The following is a 21,717-nucleotide window of genomic DNA, read 5'->3' on the forward strand; positions in this document are numbered from 1 at the left end:
CACATGACTAACTGAATACTACTCACTTAATCTCGGTAACCATCTTGTTATTGGACACTTTCACTATTGGATTAAATTAATAATGGCTGATTGTGACTAGTGAATTTCTACAGTGGCATCTGTAACTGAAATCTGTTGATTTTGAATGATGCTGCATTCACACCACTAGGTGTCACTGTAAGTCCAAGATGACACAAGCAAAATGTCACTTAGTGCACCTTTAATGTGAATTTAAGGTTTTCCAAAGGGGAGCCTGGGTAGCTCAGCGAGTAAAGACACTGACTACCACCCCTGGAGTTGTGAGTTTGAATCCAAGGTGTGCTGAGTGACTCCAGCCTGGTCTCTTAAGCAACCAATATGTTGCATTGTCATGACAATAATGTCAAAATAATGCAAAAATCTTAGTACTACAAATAGTACTACTGTATAAATAGATAAATAATTTATACTGTATAAAATGTTCTTAATGCAAAATTATTTTGTGGTGAAATATAAAGCTAATGTGAGATTCACTCCTGTTGTAAAATAATCATGATGCATGGAGTTTCAGGCTGTCACTTTCATCAAAGTCAACTAGTGTACACAAGTGGCTTTGCTGTCATATAATCAGAGCAGCAATTAAATATCTACAGACATTCCACACTGCAATCTTCCAGACTGTTGGCCCTTAAGTCTTTGCCTTTTATTTTATTTTTTGGATACAGAACAGCACAGCAGGCCTTGAAAAGTGCCATTGACTAATATATATATATAAGCAATATCACACTTGCAATCGTGCTATATGGCCCTAAATCAGCACTGTTGTGATTTGGCCACAGGCCGAGTGCAGCAGTGCTGATGTAGGGTCATATAGCATGATTGTGAGTGTGATATTGCTTATATACAACAGTTCAATGAACAAGTACATTTTAAAAAATTAGGAAAAACTGAGTACGGGCATAAAAAACGCATTTGTGCATGAAACTACTACCACAAATTCTGTTTTGTGGATTGTTTGAACTGTATATTTAAGTATTTCACTCATTCAAAAGTACAGCCAACTTTTTCTTGTATTTTCTTACACCAATGATCACAATCTGCCTTTCCTGGTTCAAAACAATTTATGCATCCAAAAAGCTTGTGCTGTTTCTACCAAGTTATTGGATAAACAAGGATGTGTGTTTGTGTGTGTGTGTGTGTGTGTGTGCGTGTATTTATCACTTTGTGGGGACCAAATGTCCCCATAAGGATCGTAAAACACGAATTTTTTGACCTTGTGGGGACATTTTGTCGGTCCCCATGAGGAAAACAGCTTAGAAATCATACTAAATTATGTTTTTTGAAAATGTAAAAATGCAGAAAGTTTTCTGTGAGGGTTAGGTTTAGGGGTAAGGTTAGGTTTAGGGGATAGAATATAAAGTTTGTACAGTATAAAAACCATTATGTCTATGGAAAGTCCCCATAAAACTTGGAAACACTACGTGTGTGTGTGTGTGTGTGTGTGTGTGTGTGTGTGTGTGTGTGAGTGTGTGAGTGTGTGAGTGAGTGAGAGAGTGAGTGAGAGAGAGAGAGAGAGATGCAGCGTGTGTGATCACCTGTTGCCACTCCCAAGCAGAGATGCAGTCAGCTTTCTGAAGATCCGCTTTCTCAGTGGAAAAATAGGGTCCAAGCGGGGGTAATTCTCAAGTGTCTCAAAGTGTCGATCACTATAGAAACCACAATGTCCTCCGCCATTTTAAACGGCACCCATTGTGTAATTAATCAGTCTGTTGTGTCTCTAAGCTGTGATGAGCCGTAATGCTTAAGTTGTTCGTTTAAAGTTATTTCCTAGCTTTAGGAAGTGATCATAGTGTTGTATGTTACCGGCTGATGGGGGTTCACTTCATATCACCAACTGCTTATATTACACATAAAAATTATCTTTTGCCACCACCTCCCGGCTTACACATGTAATGCCAAAACAAAGAACATTTTAAAAAGAGACACATACAGTAGCTCTTCTGCACTGCTTTTACACTTTAGTTTAGGACAACGATTTTGTCAGACCATCACTGCTCATGGAACGTCTCTCGTCCAATCAGATTGAAGGACCGGAACTAAGTGTTGTGTGTATATATATATATATATATATATATATATATATATATATATATATATATACACATATATACATATATTTCATCATTCCCAGAGTCTTGGATTTTATATCTTGCCTTGTACTGTGGTACCATCAAGTGCGATTGCGCTGTTTTAGGTGTTATTGATGTCAGGAGTAGTGCCTGACAAATAAAAAGAATGGTTTAAACATGTTTCTCTTAAAGAAATATATCTCTATTTGTTTTTATGATTTGGCAGTATTCTTAGATATGGGCTATATGTGATTTTGTATTCTGTTATAACAGCATGAATAACATGCCATTAAATTAACTCAACCACTTTGGAAGGCATATCAACATCCTATATCTAGCAGTTTTAAATATATCACAGCTGCGTAGCCACAAGACATAAATGATGGCATTAAGTGTTTAAAATAGATGAATAATTATGTGACTACTGCGTCAGTCTAACTCTCAATTTATTGGTGGGTAAAATTAGTTTAAAGCATCAGATATGTAAAAAGATGTTCCTGTTTTTCCTTACATTTACAAACAAATGAGCACTCAGCATTTTAAAGTATACTGTTTTAATGCAACCCCATACAGATGCATTCAGTGCATACACACTAAATCAGCTTTGTGATACTAGGCTCGTATGAGATGCCAACCGCAGACAAAGATGGAATTGTTACTAAGAAAGTGGATACAATTTAAATTCTGCTGCTTTAAAATGAGAATAGATCCCAATGTCACCCAATGTACCTGTTATTTAATTCCCTATTTTTCATAAATTTTTAGTTTAAGAAAGTCAAGTGACGTGTTACTTAGTATTTTAGAGAAAAGATTACAATCACATACAGCAATCGCATTGTCAGGATGTTTTGAGTGTTCACAAATATAGTTGAGTGCATAAGTATGCACCTTTTGTCTCATAAGTTTGCATAGCCTCTTTCAGAATTTATGTAAGGGATAATCCACAGCTAGGTTGTCACATCTAGATGTGATTTTGTTCATGTTTTGTGTTCATGTCTTTTATTTTGAAAAGTTTAGTTCTTGTCTCATGTCATGTGGTTCCCGGGTCATGTGGTCATCCTGTTTCCCTCCATGTTCATGTGTCTTGTTTTCATTGGTTTATTGTCTTATTACTCATTATCAGTTCTAGTTTTATAGTTCTGTCTGTTATTGGTTGTTTTGTTACCAATGTCTGTGTATTTAAGACCTCGTGTTTGCCATTGTCCCTTGTCAGGTATTGTGTGAATGTAACTTTGATGTTATGCACAAGTGTAGTCTAGTCTAGCCAAGTCAAGTTTTAGTCAAGTCATGTTTCGTTTATGTCAAGTCAAGTTTATGTTTTGTTTTGTTCATATTTGTAGTCAGGGTTTTAGAGATATCACGTTTGGAAATAAACTGCACTTGGGTTCATCTTCGCACCATCGTCTCTTCGTCTTGCCTGTTGCCAGCAACGTTACATAGGTGTTCGTTAAATGATTTAATGCACAATATGGAGGCGAAAAACCACTCGAGGCGATGTTGATATAGCTTTTTTGACTGGAACTACCTGTGCATTAAATGGTTTTAACTCACACATTCCATCCAATCAGAATAGAGTATTCAACAGACCATGGTATAAACAAATATAAGCAATAAGAGTTCATATTTGCTTTATTTAGAATGGCTGTTCAGCAAGCTACATCGGTTCAGGCCCATATGTAGACACTCGGACTGTGTGCATGAAGAAATGTACAGGTTGCGAGACGTAGCAGCATGTGGACAACTGTAGTATACTTTTGCCTTCATCCAGCACCCAGAACACCCTAGCAACTGCATATCAAAATGCTAAAACATAACCTGATCTGTATCTCAAATTACACACTGTACACAATTACACTATGCATTTGGCCATCTAGTGTAACACTTTTCAAAGTGTAGTATAATCTCAAATAGAATACTATCATTTTTTACTTTGAGAAGTGTTTGCTGTTTTTCAAGTTGGATTTTAAATGTACATAACCTGTTGCAGCCAAACTATGTCCAACACTTACAGTATATCACAAATTATGTATGGGCAATCCACGACTGTTGAGTACACGAAGGGTCTAACATTCCACAATCTAAGTGCACCATAAGTGCACACTTCAGTACTATTCTGTGCCATTTGATGTGAGTTGTAACCATTGCAGTATGTTAACACTAAAATTGCAACAATAAGCAGTGTACTACATGTAACCGAATGATGATGTGTGAAAAAATGTGTGGAGAGTGGAATGTTGGACACTTTATGCACTCAGCGCACATGGCTTGCTGTACGTAGCAGAAGGGGTGGAGTTACATGGCTGATGGCAATGCTAATGTACATTGTTTGAGATATAAGAGTTGGACTAAGTTTTGTTAATTCACTAAAGCTAGCGGTAATGATTGCATATGTTTGAAATATCATTTCCGTCAGATGAAAAACAATGAGTACTTCTGTTTAAAAAAACATTTTGTGTTCCATTTAGGATGATACTACACTTTGAAAACGCATACATCATATGGCTGAGACCTTACAAAAAATCTAGAGTTGCCGCAAATTTGCCACTCATTAATTTTCGCATGCAAATGAGCTTTGCGGCAAACTTTTCATTGTCACCAAAGTTTTGCTGCAGGTTCACCACTACCTGTAAAATGCTGCAAACTTCTGGCAAACATTTGTGGCGAATAACATGTGAAAATATTAAGTGGCGAATGTCCGGCAAGTTGGAGGCAACTCTCGATTTTTTGTAAATTTGGGACAGAGCTTCTGTTATTTCAGTAGACATCATCCAGGTGCTCATGTACTCTTCTTTGTGTTGCATTTTCAGTCTGAACATACTAGCACTACTAACACTTCAAAAAGGCTTCGAACAGTGCAGACATGTTACATTTTGGATGCATTTATGGACTCAGAAGTGAAACATCTGACACCTTAGCAGTACCACCCAGAACACTCTTGCATCATGATGACGAGTAATGCATGGGTAAAAACCACTTATATTTTCTTCCAAAGAACAATATTGTCTTTTTTATATATTATCCGTAATTGTACGCCAATTTTGCAAACCCATGTAGAGATATCCTGATCATCCAGAGATGTTGCTGAGAAAACACAAAATACAGGGGAGGGGCCATTGTCTTCTGTCAATTTGTTTGACTCGTTTGACCTCCTCAATAGGTGTACAGAGGATGTTGAATTGAAATGATCCTGTATCATATCATTGAGTCACATGGGTCAGCCATCAAAGAGTTATGTCAGAAATCCAATGTCTTTCCTCTCTCTAACCATCATCAGCCAGTAGGGGGCACTGCAATGAGGTTACATTTCATTGGATGAATGCAAAAACTGATTTCAGGGCAATTTACTAAAACTTAAAATCTGTTCTGTTCTTTCATCATGTACTTGCTGTCTTTGTTGTTCCAAACCTATATGACTTCCTCTCATTTGTGGAACACAAAAGGATTGTTCCACAGTTAAAAGAAAGTCATACTTCGAAGTATGACTTTCTCACAGTGACATGGAACTGATATCAATGTTTTGAGACTATAGAGAAATGAAAGCTCAAAAAGCTGAAGCTCAAAAGTTTAATTGCCCTTGATTTAATCAGGAGAGATTTAATCTCATCATCTAATCATAAGAAAAACAAAAGCAAGATGCAGACAGACAAGACAGACAAATGCCGCCATATATGACTGGCAATCACTCGGGCTTTAGGAGAAGTTGGGGGTGTTAGGTGTGTCTGAGAGTGATAGTGAGACACACTTCCTCTTCATCTTCTGGTGAAAGAACATTGGCCAACCTCCGCTTTAGAGGAAGAGAAGTGACACTGTGACAGAAGAGAGGGCAGAGTTATGTCTACATGTCCTGTGTCAATGCTCGATGAGAGTTGAGGGCTGACCCAGTCTGGCTGGAACCTGGGCAAGTTCTGACCACATCATCTTCAGTGGGGTGGATGGAGTAACTGCTGGATGACGAGTTGGTCTGGTCTGGGGGTTTATCAATTGAGAACTAGATGGAGGAGGCATCAGAGACTGCAGAGTTGAGGCAACCCAAACTTCGAGGTGAGTTCTACCAGTCTTTGAGAGAAACCTAATGCATGCAAAGTGCATTTGCAGACTTGTATACAGCCAACATAATGTGTGTTGTAACCAGTATCAGATCATGTGTGCCACAGTTTTCTGTTGAATATGGGCAGTTTGTGTGTGTGTGTGTGTGTGTGTCTGGGCAAGTTTAAGTGGTTTACAAGGACTTTTCCTTTAGGTTACAAACTGGTAATTACAAGGGTATTATGCTATAAATTTGGTTCATGAGGACATTTCTAGTGTCCCCATAATTCAAATCGCTTAAAAAAAAAAAAAAACATACTAAACAATTGTTTTATTAAACATTGTGAGGGTTAGGGGATAGAATCTATAGCTCACACCGTATAAAAATCCTTATGTCTATGGAGAGTCCTCATAATGATAGCTGCACCAACATATATGTATGTGTGTGTGTGTCTGTGTGTGTGTGTGTGTGTGCGTGTGAGCACTTTTGCCTGTTTGTGTTGCATGCAATGATCTCTTAGTCAGTGCACGATCAGAGCACTTCCTGTCATATCCATTTTGACTTTGTGCAAAGTTGCATCTAAAGGAAGTTTTCGTCACACAAATGTACAAATCCAACACACCTAAAGCAGTCTTAATATATATTTGTTTTTTTATTAAAAAGAAATGCATATATATGTGTAATACTAACATATTACACAACCTACATTAGAAGTCCATACGATTAAGATTTATAACATTTAATGGGATTAAGTAATTTATGTTTAATTAAGAAACCAAATCAAATGCGCGTGGTTTCAAAAATGTTAAATTAAAATATTCTATGTAACAAGTTACAGCGCAATGACACATAACAGCATAAATAAAGTTCTATCCTTAAAATGGCTTTGACTTCCGGTAGTTATTTTTGCTAAGCAAAATGGAGATGAACAGAGAATGTTTCCATGCCCTTTGCTATCCTCAAAGTTGTGAACTAATCTCATGATCACAAGCAAGTCCTTATTGTCCCTGTAGCAAACCATGCTACAAAACCAAGACAGGATGTGGTTGACCTAAATGGAGCATGTCACAGAGAGAAAGAGAAAGATTGGCAGAGACATTTTCTATAAGAACACTACAAGGGTGCCATATTGCATGTTCAGAGCCATCTCTGCTGTATTACGTGGTCAAAGAATGTTTGCTGGTGGTACACAAAGGGTCGAGCAAGTGTAGGGTTGGGCAAGTTCATGTTTAGTGACGCACACAACAGCTAGAGATGCAGAGAGAAGGTCTATAATAAAACAATGAGTGCTGGGTATATTACTTTTTATTTGTAATCTGGTACTGAGATTACAAATTACATGACTAAAATGTATTCAGTAATGTAATCTCTTGAATTATATTAAGTAATCGAATCTGACTGATTTATATTAAGTTTGGATTACTTTTGACCTAATTCTTCTTAATTTGATGTCATTTGCATTTGAGTTGGATGAGCTGGTACCACTTTTACATAATGTTACTTAAATACTTTAAAGAACACACTTAATGGATAAAAATATGAGAATTGATTAAATTCGTGTGTGTTTTACTCAGTGTATGCCTGTTTCTGAATTCAATAAAAAAAGCTTATTCTGGTAATTTTGGTATTTCAAACGGCATCCATATGTGGTAACAGATCAGACCAGTTATATTAGTTAATCAACATTGTTGTCTTAAAAGTTGTCACAAAAGCAACTTGTGTGTGAAATTAGATCAACCTTCTTTTTTAATTTTGAAAGAAAATTTAGAAGGATCAATAATTTATGAACAATTTACTGCAGTTGCCTGATTAACATGTAATCCATATAAATTAAATGTAATCTGATTACAAATATTTAAAAATGTCATTTAAGAATTTAAGAACTTGAATTTTTAAATCTGATTATGTAATCCATATTGCATGTAATCTGTTACTACACTGCACTGACAATAAGATATACCTTTATATGCCTTTATAAATGCAATTGAATGCTCTCTGTGAGGTGATTCATAAATAGTGTTATTGTCTGACTAAGTTACTGCTATATTCTTTATTGTTTCTTGCACATAGTGTTTGTGAGAACTTCGGTCTTGTGACTTCCTGTCTTGATGTCAAAAGCACATTTCATGGTGTCATTAATTATTTTTGAGTTTTAAGTTCCAGTTTCCAAGCATTCACACAAAAGCTAATATAACCACACTCTTGACCTCACTTAAATTAACTGTTTTCCTGCTCATTTTTAGATTTCATGTTTAGATGGAATTTTTATTTTTTTTTGGTCCTTTTTCAGTGTTTAACAGTGAAGACAGATGTGCTTTTGGCACACTAAAATCCTGTAAACACATGTTGTTTATGTCTTGTAGCCAGGGTTGGGAGGGTTACTTTTGAAAATGTATTCCACTACAGATTACAGAATACATGCTGTAAAATGTAATTTGTAACATATTCCGTTAGATTACTCAAGGTCAGTAAAATATTCTAAATACTTTGGATTACTTCTTCAACACTGAAAGATTGTTTCACTTGTTTTGACTATAAAAACTCTGCCAGTACTGTAAGATAAAATACACATGTTAAAAATACATTCTCTGAAAAACCTTACTATCTTATGCAGTGTTGTTTCTAAAACAAGATCAATCAAACTGATCTTGTTTTCAGGAATTTTAGATATTTTCACATGAAAATTTGATTTTTGCCCTAATATCAGAAGACTTACTAGAAAAAAAGAAATTATGATACAATGTAATTTCTTGATAAATAGTTTCTAGTAACGTGTATGTAAAATGGCTAGAAATAGCATTTTAGCTTAGCGTAAAGCTGACAATTTACACAAGGTTTATTTCTATTTCTTCTGCTCCAAACTTACTTCTCTGTCTGCTCGTATGAATGTTACACATCATATGAAAGTGTTTCACCACTGTTCAAATGCACTTTGGATCACATCATTCATATGTATAAATGTTTTCCATCTGAAAGAACTAAATATTAAATGAAACAAATTACAATAAAATCCAAAGAAATCTCTTCAGTAATCAAAATACTTGAATGTAACTGTATTCTAATTACCAATTATTTCAGTTTTAACTGTACTGGAATACAATTACTTATATTTTGTATTTTAAATACGTATTCCCATTACATGTATTCCGTTACTCCCCAACCCTGCTTGTGGCTATACTTTTGAAACAGTGAATATTTAACATAAAAAAATTGGCCCCATTAACTTCAATTGTAAGTTGCCTCTGTAACGTCTCGGTTACAGTCATAACCTCCATACCATGATGGAGGGAACGAGATGTTGTGTCGACGTAGTGACACTTGGGGTCGCTCTTGGGAGCCCCAAAGCACCTCAGATCTTTGAGAAAAGGCCCATGAAATTTGCAGAGTGGAATTTGCAAGCCACAAGGACATACAGGTAGAAAAGGAGAAGGAATGCCCACTCTCATTCAGGTTTTGTGCTGAGGAGCCGAGACAAGGTCCTGGCCATTTCAGCGGCTAGTACAGCATTGTGGCAAGAGTGATGTTGTGTCGATATTGTGACACTAGGGATCCCTATAGAAAAACAGCTCAACAGCTGAACCTTGTTACGTGAACTGCCGATGCAGGTGCAAGCAAGCTGCCGCATGCGTAATAGCAGGTGCATCAGACTGCACGTAACCTCCCCCAATGCCCCAGAAGACGTTATGTAGTTCCCCATATCCTTGAGGGGGGGAAGCAATGTAACTTGCATGGGAGCATGCAGTCATGGCCTTTTCTCTCTATGTTTTCTCTCCACAGAGTATTCGATTTGACTGGGGCCATCTAACGCTATTATACGCATCGAGAAAGGTGTTCTTTTCCTTTCCAATTCTTTCAGGGGTAAAACACCCTGCGGAGACCATATCCTGCCAAAAAGGGGAGGTCAACATGTGGCAATATGACACATGGGCTCACCAGCCGCACATGGAAGAGGCGAGGTGGTAGGTCCTGCCTCGTAGGGGAGGAGCTCTACAAATACACCGACCAGGGGCTGAGAGAGCTCTGCCCAAGGGAGACGCGGGTCTGCTGACAGGGAGACCGTAACGTGGAAAAAACATCACAGGGGTTACCAGAGTAATCAGCACCTGTGGAGCACCTATCCCAGTACATGGCATATTAGTACCCGTAGTGGGTCTGGCTGGGAACTCACGAGTGAACGAATTCACGAGCCACAGGGCTAGGGAGGAAGGACATCCATGGTCCACGACTTCGTAAACTTGACTGGGGTACAAGCGCACATTTTCGCCTCAGGGGAGGGGAAAGGCGCTGTACGCAAGTGATACACCCGGCCAGCAGTTCTGTATTACCAAACTATACCTGAATGAACACGGGACGAAACCGGCTCAACCCAGAGATTGTAAAATCTTGCGAAGGTATTGAGTGTTGCCCAGCCCGCTGCTCTGCAGATGTCTGCTAGAGAGGTGCCATTGGCCAGTGCCCACAAGGATACCACACTCCTTGTAGAGTGTGCTCAAACCCACAAGGGGGCAGACACGGCCCTGGTCTGGTAGGCCAATACGATGGAGTCCACAATCCAGTGGGCAAGCCTCTGTTTGGAGACAGCATTCCCTTTCTGCTGTCCACCAAAGTAGACAAAGAGCTGCTCAGAGCGTCTAAAGCTCTACGTGCGATCCAAGTAAATGCGCAAAGCACGCACCGGACACGGAAACAAGTAGGCTGGGTCTGCATCCTCCCAGGGCAGCACTTGCCGGCTCACCACCTGATCCCTAAAAGGGGTCATGGGAACCTTGGCACATAGCCCGGTCGGGGTCTCAAGATCACGTGAGAGTCTTCTGAACCGAACTCCAGGCCCGTTTCACTGACAGATAAATTTTGCAGGCCCCCGACCCTCTTGATGGAAATGAGTGCGGCCAGGAGGGCGGTCTTTAATGAGACGGCCTTTAACTCAATTGACTCTAGGGGCTTGAACGGGGCTCTCCAAACCAATCATCTAGCCGCAAGGGCTCAGGGGAGGATGGAGGGTTCCAGTCCAACCCGATACTCGCAGCGGCCCAGGCAAGCATAGTGGTCAGCTCTGCGTCGGCCTCATACTGGACCTGAAAGTGGCAGCTCAGTTGAGTCCTTGGCATCTGACATCGCCAGTGCGCTCTATGATGCAGTGATTGAGAACTTATCCTGCTCGCGAGCCCCAAAAGAGACGTTAAGCTTGCCATGAGGCGAGCTGGCCTCGTCTCGGAACTCAACGGGGGCAAACGAGCATGCTGGAGAACGGGAGATCCGCCGGGATTTACCCGGTGAGACCGCACCTATTGAACTCCCCAAATCGCCTTCAGCGCCAGCCGGGCCGGTCTATTACCCATAGGTAGAAGGTGCAGCGCGGGGGCCGTCGGAGGCGGCGAGATTACGACTGCATTCAGGAATCACACAAAGACGGAAAGGCATCTTTATAAAGACGTGTCTTTAAAAAGACATTCACGTCAATGTGTTTGCTCTTAAAGAGGATATGTACTCTTTCAGCAGAAATATACTCTCTTAGTAGCGCTGTCGAAGTGCCCAGGGGCATAATCTGCACTAGGCATGCACAAGGAGAGAAAGACGCTGGAATGCGCCGTATATCCAACAGCATACGCTTCTTTGTGGTGAATGGAACAGCAGTAGTATTCAGCTCGCTGATACACAACCGCTCGCCTCCGAAGAAAAAATCTGAATGAGAGTGGGCAGTCCTTTTCCTTTTATACCCATATGTCCGGGGGAGTGGAAAGCAAATTCCTCTAGCCAATTTTAATTGGCCTTTTCTCAAAGATCGGAGGTGTTTTGGGGCTTCCAAGAGCGACACCTAGAGTCACTACATCGACAACATTGAGTTAGTGACAGAAGGGGAACCCGGATTATTGCTTTTTTTTTAAAGAAAAAAAGTTACTGAACTGACAACCAAGTTACAGAAAGTTTAATTGTAATTGCTATATTATTTTGGTGGAATCTAAAGTTAACATGGTCAGTTCTTGTTCATATCATATTTAACTTATGCTATTCACTTGGCACAAAGAAGGAGACTTTTTATCATGGTAATCTTGATTCATCGTTATAAATGTATTTTTTATTTTTATGTCATTATCATGCATGTTATCATTAGTTTTCTTTATTTACTTTTTGTTCGATTTTTTGGTACTTTATAATACATTGTGCAGTGTTATATGTCCATATATACGTGTAAGAATAGTAACAAAGTGCATTTAGAGGTTAGGTTCTCCACTAAATAATTACATTATTTCAATATTATTACATGCTCATTAGTATTAATTGTGATAACATTTAAATATGCTGTGACATAACAACTGTGATAAAAATGTTAACCTTTTTTAGCATTCAAATTCTCATTTAAACTAAAACAAAACTATTTAGATAATAGTTTATCACCTGTCCTGCTCTCTTGTTTCAGATGGTTGTGTCCAACGCAAATCCTTGGAAACAAAGCGTTACAGCGAGATCTTGCGTGATTTTGATGCAAGTTTTGACCCGTCATTAGCATGCTCGTATGTACAATTAAACACTATTATTACCATTCAATCAGCTGAATTAAAATTAATGATGTGAACTTTTGAAAGAATATTAGTTCTGTGAAAAGCTGCCACCTTTAAGTCTTAATATCAATGCATCTGTGTTGATTTGATTACTCAGGACTGTGGATGAGCTGCTACAAGATTCAGACTCGCTTTCAATAACAGACATCTCAGCAGATACCACATTGAATGCTGATCTGGACGAAATCACCGTAAGAAATGAATGAACTGTTTTCATTTACTGCATGGATCTCATATTTCTTGACAATTTTGAGCATGAATTCATAGGACTCAATAAATGATATGGTGAATAGTAAACACTGTGTGTTTTCCAGAGTGAAGATGTAGACTCCATGAAGATCTGCCATGATGAGGAGGACAAGGATGGAGGCGTGAATGGTAATTGTCCTTTAGAACTTAAATAGATAGTTTACCCAAAAATGAAAATGCAGCCCATGTCGCTATAACCCCATACGACTTTCTTTTTCTTAACACAAAGTGAGAAATTGTGAAACAATGTTGTGCTCAGTGATATCATACAATAGCAGTATATGGTGACCCCCTCTTCAAAAGGACGCAAAGTATAATTCAGAAGTATAATAAATTGTTCCATGAGACTCATGATAGTTCTGAAGGCATATGATAAGGTTTGGTGAAAAACAACCCAAAATTTAATGGATTATTTAGTGGAAATCATCACCAAACATTTCTGTCCTGTGTGCATTAATGAGAGTGCACAAGAGCAACAGTTTCGCTGCCCCCACTCGTGAGATGAGGCATTCACACAAAGCCTCATTTTATTAAAAACAGGTCTGCCACTGCGATAGTAACTGTTGGCGCTGCCATCTCAATTAGAGCTAGGTAACCGGTAATAGTAGTACATGACGAAGGATTTACAACTCAGACTTTATCTGTCGTTTAGCCTGCACTCCCGCACAAGAGAGCAGCGGCCATTTTATTATTGATTGCACACCTGTGTATGTTACTCCACCCACATCATGATCACAGTCAATTAGAGAGCATATACAATTACATAGATCAACACCCCCACTTGTTCTTAAATTGACAGAATATAACACAATGAGTCACATACATGCATCTCCGAATTACAATTAATTCACACTCCAAATAAAAAACACATAAATTTATCCATTTTAGCTTTAGACACTAGATTTTGTTAAAATGTCTGCCACCATATCAACTGTAGGACAATAATAAAGAATTATTTTGCCGTCATTCAGTACAGATCGAACAAAATGATACCTTATGTCAATATGCTTACACCTTTGTCGACACACCGGATTCTTTGAAAGTGCAATAGCACCCTGATTGTCCCCAAAAATAGTCACTGGTGCATATTCAATTACATTATCCATTCCATTGATTAGATTGGTCAGATACAAGCTTTCTTGTGCAGTAGCTGATAAAGCCATATATTCTGCTTCACATGTGGATAAAGCAACAGTTTGTTGTTTCTTAGACTTCCAAGAGACAACAGGCCCATTCTTAGACAAACTGAAACAGCAGCCAGTAATACTATGCCTGTCATTTAAGTCTGCATCGCTATAAGCCACAAGTTTCAGATTTACATCACTTTTCTTATAACATAATTCCAAGTCTGCTGTACCTTTCAAATACCTCAACACATGTTTAGCAGCCACCCAATGTTGTTCTTTTGGTGCCCTTAGATATTGTGACAATTTACTAACTATGAAGCTTAAATCTGGGCGAGTACTTGTCATCATATAGATTAAACTACCAATCACTTCACGATACCTTTTTAAGTCAACAGGTTCACCGTCATTGTCAAATTTTACTTTGATTTCACATGGGGTTGATCTTGGTTTGCAGTGAGTCATAACAAATCTCTCCAAAATTTTTAAAATGCATCTTTCCTGATTCATTTTTACTTTACCATGTTCTTGCGTAAAGTCAATGCCTAAGAAATGTCGTAGTTTTCCCAGATCTTTAACTTTGAATTTAATTCCCAACATTTCCTTCACATCTCTGAGTATTTGATCATTACTCGCTGCAACAATAAGATCATCAACCCAAATAATCAGTATGATTCTGTCTTCATCAATTTGTTTACTGTAAACACAATGATCTGTTGAGTTTTGAACAAAATCATTTTCAATTAAGAAATCATTCAACATCTTGTTCCAATTTCGTCCTGATTGTTTCAGACCATACAGTGATTTATTGAGCTTACATACCAATTCTTCTCCTGTTTTTGACTTAACTTCAAATCCTTCAGGTTGCTTCATATAAATTTCACAATCTATAGGAGCATGCAGATATGCAGTTTTAACATCCATCTGATGTAACTCTAAATCATATTGTGCTGCAAGCTGCATTAAAACACGTACTGAAGTTATATCGGCAGTAGGTGAAAAGGTCTCATTATAATCAATACCTGCCACTTGACTATAACCCTTTGCCACATACCTGGCTTTATATAATCCCCCATCAGGATTTTCCTTTATATTATAAACCCATCTTCCCCCTACTGCCTGTTTACCTTCTGGTAGTGTTGTTAATGTGAACGTATTATTCTCTTTTAGAGAATTCATCTCATCTTCCATAGCTTCAACCCACTGCTCTGATTTTAAAGAGCCTAAGGCTTCCTTCAGTGTCTGAGGTACATCACATGCAACACGATAACAATAATCTATAGTCAATGGCTGATCTGCATCATCTTTAACCTCATAATCATAGTCTGCAAAGTGCTGGGGGGGTCTTCTTTCTCTTTTTGGATATCTAGTACCTAGATCATTCTCTTTTTCACCCTTTTTACTGACTTCATCCTCAACTTTCATTTCTTGTGGAATTACTTTAGTCTTATCTAGTTTTGGTACTAGGATTTCAACCTCCTTCCTATATTCCAAATATTTATCCACATCCTCCTCTGTCTGAGGATCTCTTTCATTTGTACTTTTTTGACAAACTTCACCAGACTACTTTTGAGTACTCTCCCTGTGTCTGGATAGAAAACAAGATAAGCAGGGCTATTTTTGTCATAACCAACAAATATACCCTTTTCACATCGCGCAGCCATCCAACTTTTTCTTGTCATACTTGTATGCATAACACTCTAACCCCAACACTCTCATTTTGGATAGGTCAGGGTTTTTTTCAGTTATCAGATAGTATGGAGTTTGTCCCAGACGTCTATTATAACATCTTTTTCTAATTATAGCCGCGGTCTGTACCGCATATGTCCACAACTCCTTTGGTAAATTACTCTCAATTAGCATACATCTTGCCATTTCAAACAAAGTCCTCCAAGCTCTTTCAGCTGTCCCATTTTGATGGGGTGAATAAGGAGCTGAGGTTTCATGTCTTATAGCATTTTTGCTGAGCAATGACTGTAATACAGTAGATGTAAACTCTGTTCCATTATCTGATCTTATACATTTAATTTTACCATATGGTGCAACATAAGCAATTAATTTCTCGGTGGCTACGGCAGTGTCACTCTTGCTCTTCAAAAAATAGGTAAACACAGCTCCTGAATAGTCATCTGTGAATGCTAAGGCAAATCTAAAACCACCTTTCCCAGCTGGTTCTATAGGACCAGCCAGATCTGCATGAACAAGTGCAAATACATCTTCTGCTTTCTCATCTATATCTCTATTTCTGTTCTGAGCAAATTTGCCTTTTACACACACTTCACATTTCAAATTGGATCTGTCTATTTTACCTCTAATTTTCATCCCATCTGTAACATTCTCCAACTTTAACACATCATCATAATTACAATGACCCAGTATTTCATGCCATGTCTGAATATCATAGCACGCGTTACACTCATCAATCTCATTAGCTACAGTACTCAAGTAAAACAATCTGTCATACTATGAATATCAAAAGTTGTACCATTTTTGTGAATGAGCCTGTTCTGTCCCTCTTTGAAGATTACTGTCGCTCCGTGTGTAATTGCCGCTTTGACGGAAAAGATGTCTTGAGAAAATGATGGCACATAAAGTGCCTCTGTCAACATCATGTCCACAATGCGGCCATTGTTATTTCTCAAACGCAATTTTGCGGTACCTTTCTTCAACGCGAGACCACTGGCCCGTTCTCCATCAGCCAGCTCCAGTATGTGGCTCTGAGGCTTGAAACTTGAGTCGAAATCCACGAACTTCTCAATGTCCGTAACGATGTGTTTAGTAGCTCCAGAATCCACCATGAGACCTTTCATTTCCACTCCACCAATTGGGACTTTATTCACCTGCTCCACCATAAACGCAAATGTGTGATCCTCCTCTTCATCCATCATTTGCTTCACTTTATCCCGCTTTCTTCGACGACAGTGCACGTCTTTATGTGAGGTGCTTTTACAGAAACTACACCATTGTCTCCGTTCCCCGCGCTCCTCAGCAACCACCGTGCACTCCGCGGCTTTGTGACCTTTCTGTCCACAATTGTAACAGGTGAGTCTCATACGCCAATTGTCTCTTCCTTTAATTTTCATTACGCTGTCCTCTACCGAACCAGCAGTGCCAAACTTCTCTGTGCTTTCATAGCTCCTCAGTTTTGCTTTAAAGTCGGCAAATGTTAGTTTTTCATCACTCTGCGTAATAAAAATAGAGAATGGTTTGAAAGTATCGGGTAAACCCTTTAGAATCATGGCAGTCAATAAATCGTCGCTCAAAGTCTCTCCCGCATTTCGCAATGCTGTGATTGCGGTCTCCGCACGAATAATATAATCCGTAACTGTTTCCATTTACACCTTTCTGAAGAGATGTCAACTCCGTATACAAACTTATCACACGTGGCTTCCCCTTACCAGCGTAGTGATCTCTCAAAATCTGTAACGCCTTCTTACCACCATCAGCAGACTCTCTCATCACAAGCGACATACTCTTGTCATCTAATAATTGGATCAGCACTGCATATGCCTCTTCATTTTTACTGTCGTCTTCCTCACCTTCATCGTCCACGGCAGAGGCTTCACCCAATATGGTGGATTTCAAACCCAGAAGACGCAAATGTGCCAGGAACTTCGTTTCCCACAGTTCGTAATTCTTTTCCTCTCCGTCGAAACATAAACGATTCCATCGGTTCACATATTCTTTACTGGGCCCATAACCTGTTGGCGCTGCCATCTCAATTAGAGCTAGGTAACCGGTAATAGTAGTACATGACGAAGGATTTACAACTCAGACTTTATCTGTCGTTTAGCCTGCACTACCGCACAAGAGAGCAGCGGCCATTTTATTATTGATTGCACACCTGTGTATGTTACTCCACCCACATCATGATCACAGTCAATTAGAGAGCATATACAATTACATAGATCAACAGTAACAACAGAACACAGCACAGCTGCACACAAACCAGAGAACCAAACTTATTAAAATGTCTGAAGAGTTTGAAGTCGAGGAATAGATTTCTATGCTCAGCCTTGTTTTTTTTTTTATTGCTGGTAAATCTCCACTTTCACATACTTCTTCTATTGTTTTTGGTGATTTGCATTATTTGTGCATATTGCCACCTACTGGGCAGGGAGGAGAATTTATATTAAAAGGACTTCAATATTTATGTTTCACAGCCATACCTTTCATATCACTTCTGAAGATTTGGGTTAAAACACTGGAGTCGTATGGACTGTTGTTATGCTGCCTTTAGATGCTTTATGGAGTTTCAAAGTTCTGGTTACCATTCGCTTGCATTGTATGGACCTACAGAGCTGAAATATTCTTCTAAAAATCCACAGAAGTTAGCTAAATACATCAAAGCCTTCCTTTGGGATCATTTGGAAAAACAAGCTTCTTTCCACTTGAAAAAACATGATAAAGCTGTTTGTCAAGAGTATATTTAAATAATAATCAGCAATGAAATCTGACAACAGTCACAAATGTAGCTTCTTTCACTCAAATCATGCTATAAAGCTGTATTATTCAGTCTTGTCCTGCTAATGCGCATACACACTTTTCTAGAGTAAACAAACAGGCAATGGCTCAAAAAGCCAGATGGCTGTTGTAAATGAAATATGGGACTTCTATTCCTATAGGCCACAGGTCAAAATGTCATAATGATGGAGGTATACCCTTACAAAAATGGAGTGTTCAAGGCAAATTTGCCACAAACCTGCCGCAAATTCGCCACTGATCATTTTCACATGCAAATGAGCTTTGCGGCAAACTTGCAGCACATTGTTCATTGTTGCCAAAGGTTTGCTGCAGGTTTACCACTACCGGTAAATAGCTGCTGGTAAAGATTTGCAGCAAATAACAAGCTCATTTGCATGTGAAAATGACGAGTGGCAAATTTTGTGGCAATTTTGCAGCTAGTTTTCCAGAACTCTCGATTTTTTAGGGTTTAGTGGATAACAGTGCTGTTTTCTTCCCATTCTGCTCATACATGTATATGGTCTACTGTCCATCATTTGAGCATCGATATCAGTGATAGGAGGAAATCAAAGCAAGAGCAGTCAGGGCCGGAGGCATCATATCACAACACTAAATCTCTACTCTTCAACCTGTACTGTTTACGTGTAATTAGCCACATGGACTAATTGCCCATCGTTAACAAGATTAGCACCAGAGGGGGTTAGAGAGCAGATTAAAGCAACAGACAGCTGCTCTCTGTTTTTCATCTATCTGAGCGAGAACTTGGAAGAGAGGAAGACTTTAAAGGAACAGTTCACTCTAAAAAGGAAATTCTTTCATTGTTTACTTACCTTCATGTTGTTCCAAAGCCATATGAATTTCTTTCTTCCATAAAACAGCAAAGAAGAAATTTAACATTTTATCCGAGCTGCTTTCATCCATAAAATAAAAAGTGGATGGGATATATAAAATATATATTATATAAGTATCATGAAAGTAGTCCACATGACCACTGACCTAAGTCTTCTGAAGCCACTCAATAACTTTTTGTGAGGTTTCGAAAGACATAAGGGTGAGTGAACGATGATGTACATAGACAGACAGACAGACAGACAGACAGACAGACAGACAGACAGACAGACAGACAGACAGACAGACAGACAGACAGACAGATAGATAGATAGATAGATAGATAGATAGATAGATAGATAGATAGATAGATAGATAGATAGATAGATGAAGTTAAGATATTTGTAACAAAGTAATAGAAGATCTATATGAATAAAAAAGGCAGGTGATTGTATTCATATTGACATCAACTTCCTGAATGCTGCCTTGCTTGATCGGTCTAGACTTACTTGCCCTGTGATCATACTGTTTGCTAGCTGAGATTAGGGATTACACTAACACTCAAAGTTTAAATAAAACATCCGCACAGTAACCTTCATGGCTGTCCCCTGGCTTACATGTACAAAACATATCACCTTTATTCTTCAGGCATGAGACAGACTTCAATTTCATCCATTTATTTGTATGCCGTTAATAGCCAACCTCATTAGTCTAGTTCTCTGACCCCTAATGTGGACAATCTGATGTGTAATCAGCCAAATAGACTGGCTAAGGTGCGACAGTTCATGTGTTCCCCTGAAACATATTCTGTAAAATTTGTATGACATGGAAAATGTTATAACATGGCTCTTTCACGTATAGTAGCAGTTCTGAGGTGAAATGTCCACTGTGTGGTGCTAAAAGCAAGTAAATTTGTTCCAAAACAGATGAGGTTTTTATTTTACTTTATTTTTGTTTTTTCTCCCCAATTTGGAATGCCCAATTCCCAATACGCTCTAAGTTCTTGTGGTGGCGTAGTGACTCTCAGTTATGGCGTAGGACGAATCTCAGTTGCTTCCATGTCTGAGACTTCAATCCACACATCTTATAACGTGGCTTGTTGAGCGCATTACCACAGAGATGTTGCACGTGTGGAGGCTTCACGCTATTCTCCGCGGCATCCACACACAACTCACCATGCGCCCCACTGAGAGCGAGAACCACACACATTATAGCGACCACGAGGAGGTTATCCTATGTGACTTTCCCCTCCCTAGCAACCGGGCCAATTTGGTTGCTTAGGAGACCGGGATTGAGTCACTCAGCATGCCCTGGATTCGAACTTGTGACACCAGCCTTGGTAGTCTGCGTCAATACTCGCTGAGATAGCCAGGCCCCACAGATGAGGTTTTTGAGGTAATGCTCAATCGAGCTTTACTTTAATAAAACATACCTCCCTAACTTTAACCTAAAACCTAAACCTAACCAATAGTGTCATAAATAGCAAAGCATGGCATTGACAGTTTCCGCACATGTACATGTGTGAGGGGTGACAATCAAAAGAGGCATGTGTATAACCATGATGTCCACAGGGTTCAACCATTCATACAGTAGCCTACTGTTCCTTTACAGAATATACTGTAGTTTCAGATCTGATCAGTCACTGGCATATACTACCCTTAGGAAATAACAGAGTATCTATATACTGTAACTATTGAAGATACAGGAAGTGATTATGGAAGTGAACCCCACCCTAATCTAAAAACCATCGCCCTACAGTCTGCTACTGTCCTGGATTATTTTCCCTCCCCTTGGCACCAAAACCACACACACACATATGCTTTCACATGACATGACAGATCATGTACAGGGGGATGGATTGGGATACAGAACCCCAGCGCAAACAGGAAGGATGATGGAGAAACTGCACATTTCATTTGTGATGTTTTGATGCGATTGGATCTTGGCATTTAATGGACAGGGAGGAGGGTGAACTGTCTCGGTCTCCGTAAAATCCTCTCGCAGTTGCAGCTGAATCCTTAAGCCTTATGGACAATATTGAGCAAGCCCAGGAGTTCCTTAAATGGAGATTTCGCATGGATATTGAAATATAAATCTGGAATATTGTGATGGGGAGTGGCAGGAATTACTTTTGTGATCATATGGACACTTATAGACAAGATGTTTTAATACTATCCTTATTCCTACACCTATAACGGAAGTTTTTCACGAGAATGGCACCTTTCTGCATTGTTTTTAAATAAATCTTGGAATTAATGCTGTTCTTTTATTAATCAGTTGAGTTTTTGGGCAAGTACTGACAGTTAACTTTTACCATTGCTTTGCTTGTTCATCCTTCAAGGATAAAGGAGATTTAT

General features: G+C 39.0%; 1 protein-coding gene across 1 annotated transcript in view; it reads left to right on the top strand.

Annotated features, from left to right (window-relative positions):
- The first annotated feature begins 5,928 nt into the window (after positions 1-5,928).
- Positions 5,929-21,717, top strand: part of LOC127648414 (GEM-interacting protein-like) — a 39,592-nt gene continuing 23,803 nt past the window's right edge. Inside the window, exons 1-4 of the mRNA XM_052133083.1 lie at positions 5,929-6,149; positions 12,554-12,647; positions 12,793-12,886; positions 13,010-13,073. Coding sequence (XP_051989043.1) covers positions 6,101-6,149; positions 12,554-12,647; positions 12,793-12,886; positions 13,010-13,073 — 301 coding nt within the window. The 5' untranslated portion in view covers positions 5,929-6,100. The remainder of the gene's footprint in view (positions 6,150-12,553; positions 12,648-12,792; positions 12,887-13,009; positions 13,074-21,717) is intronic.

Source organism: Xyrauchen texanus, chromosome 8 (assembly GCF_025860055.1).
Source record: "Xyrauchen texanus isolate HMW12.3.18 chromosome 8, RBS_HiC_50CHRs, whole genome shotgun sequence".
NCBI lineage: Eukaryota > Metazoa > Chordata > Actinopteri > Cypriniformes > Catostomidae > Xyrauchen > Xyrauchen texanus.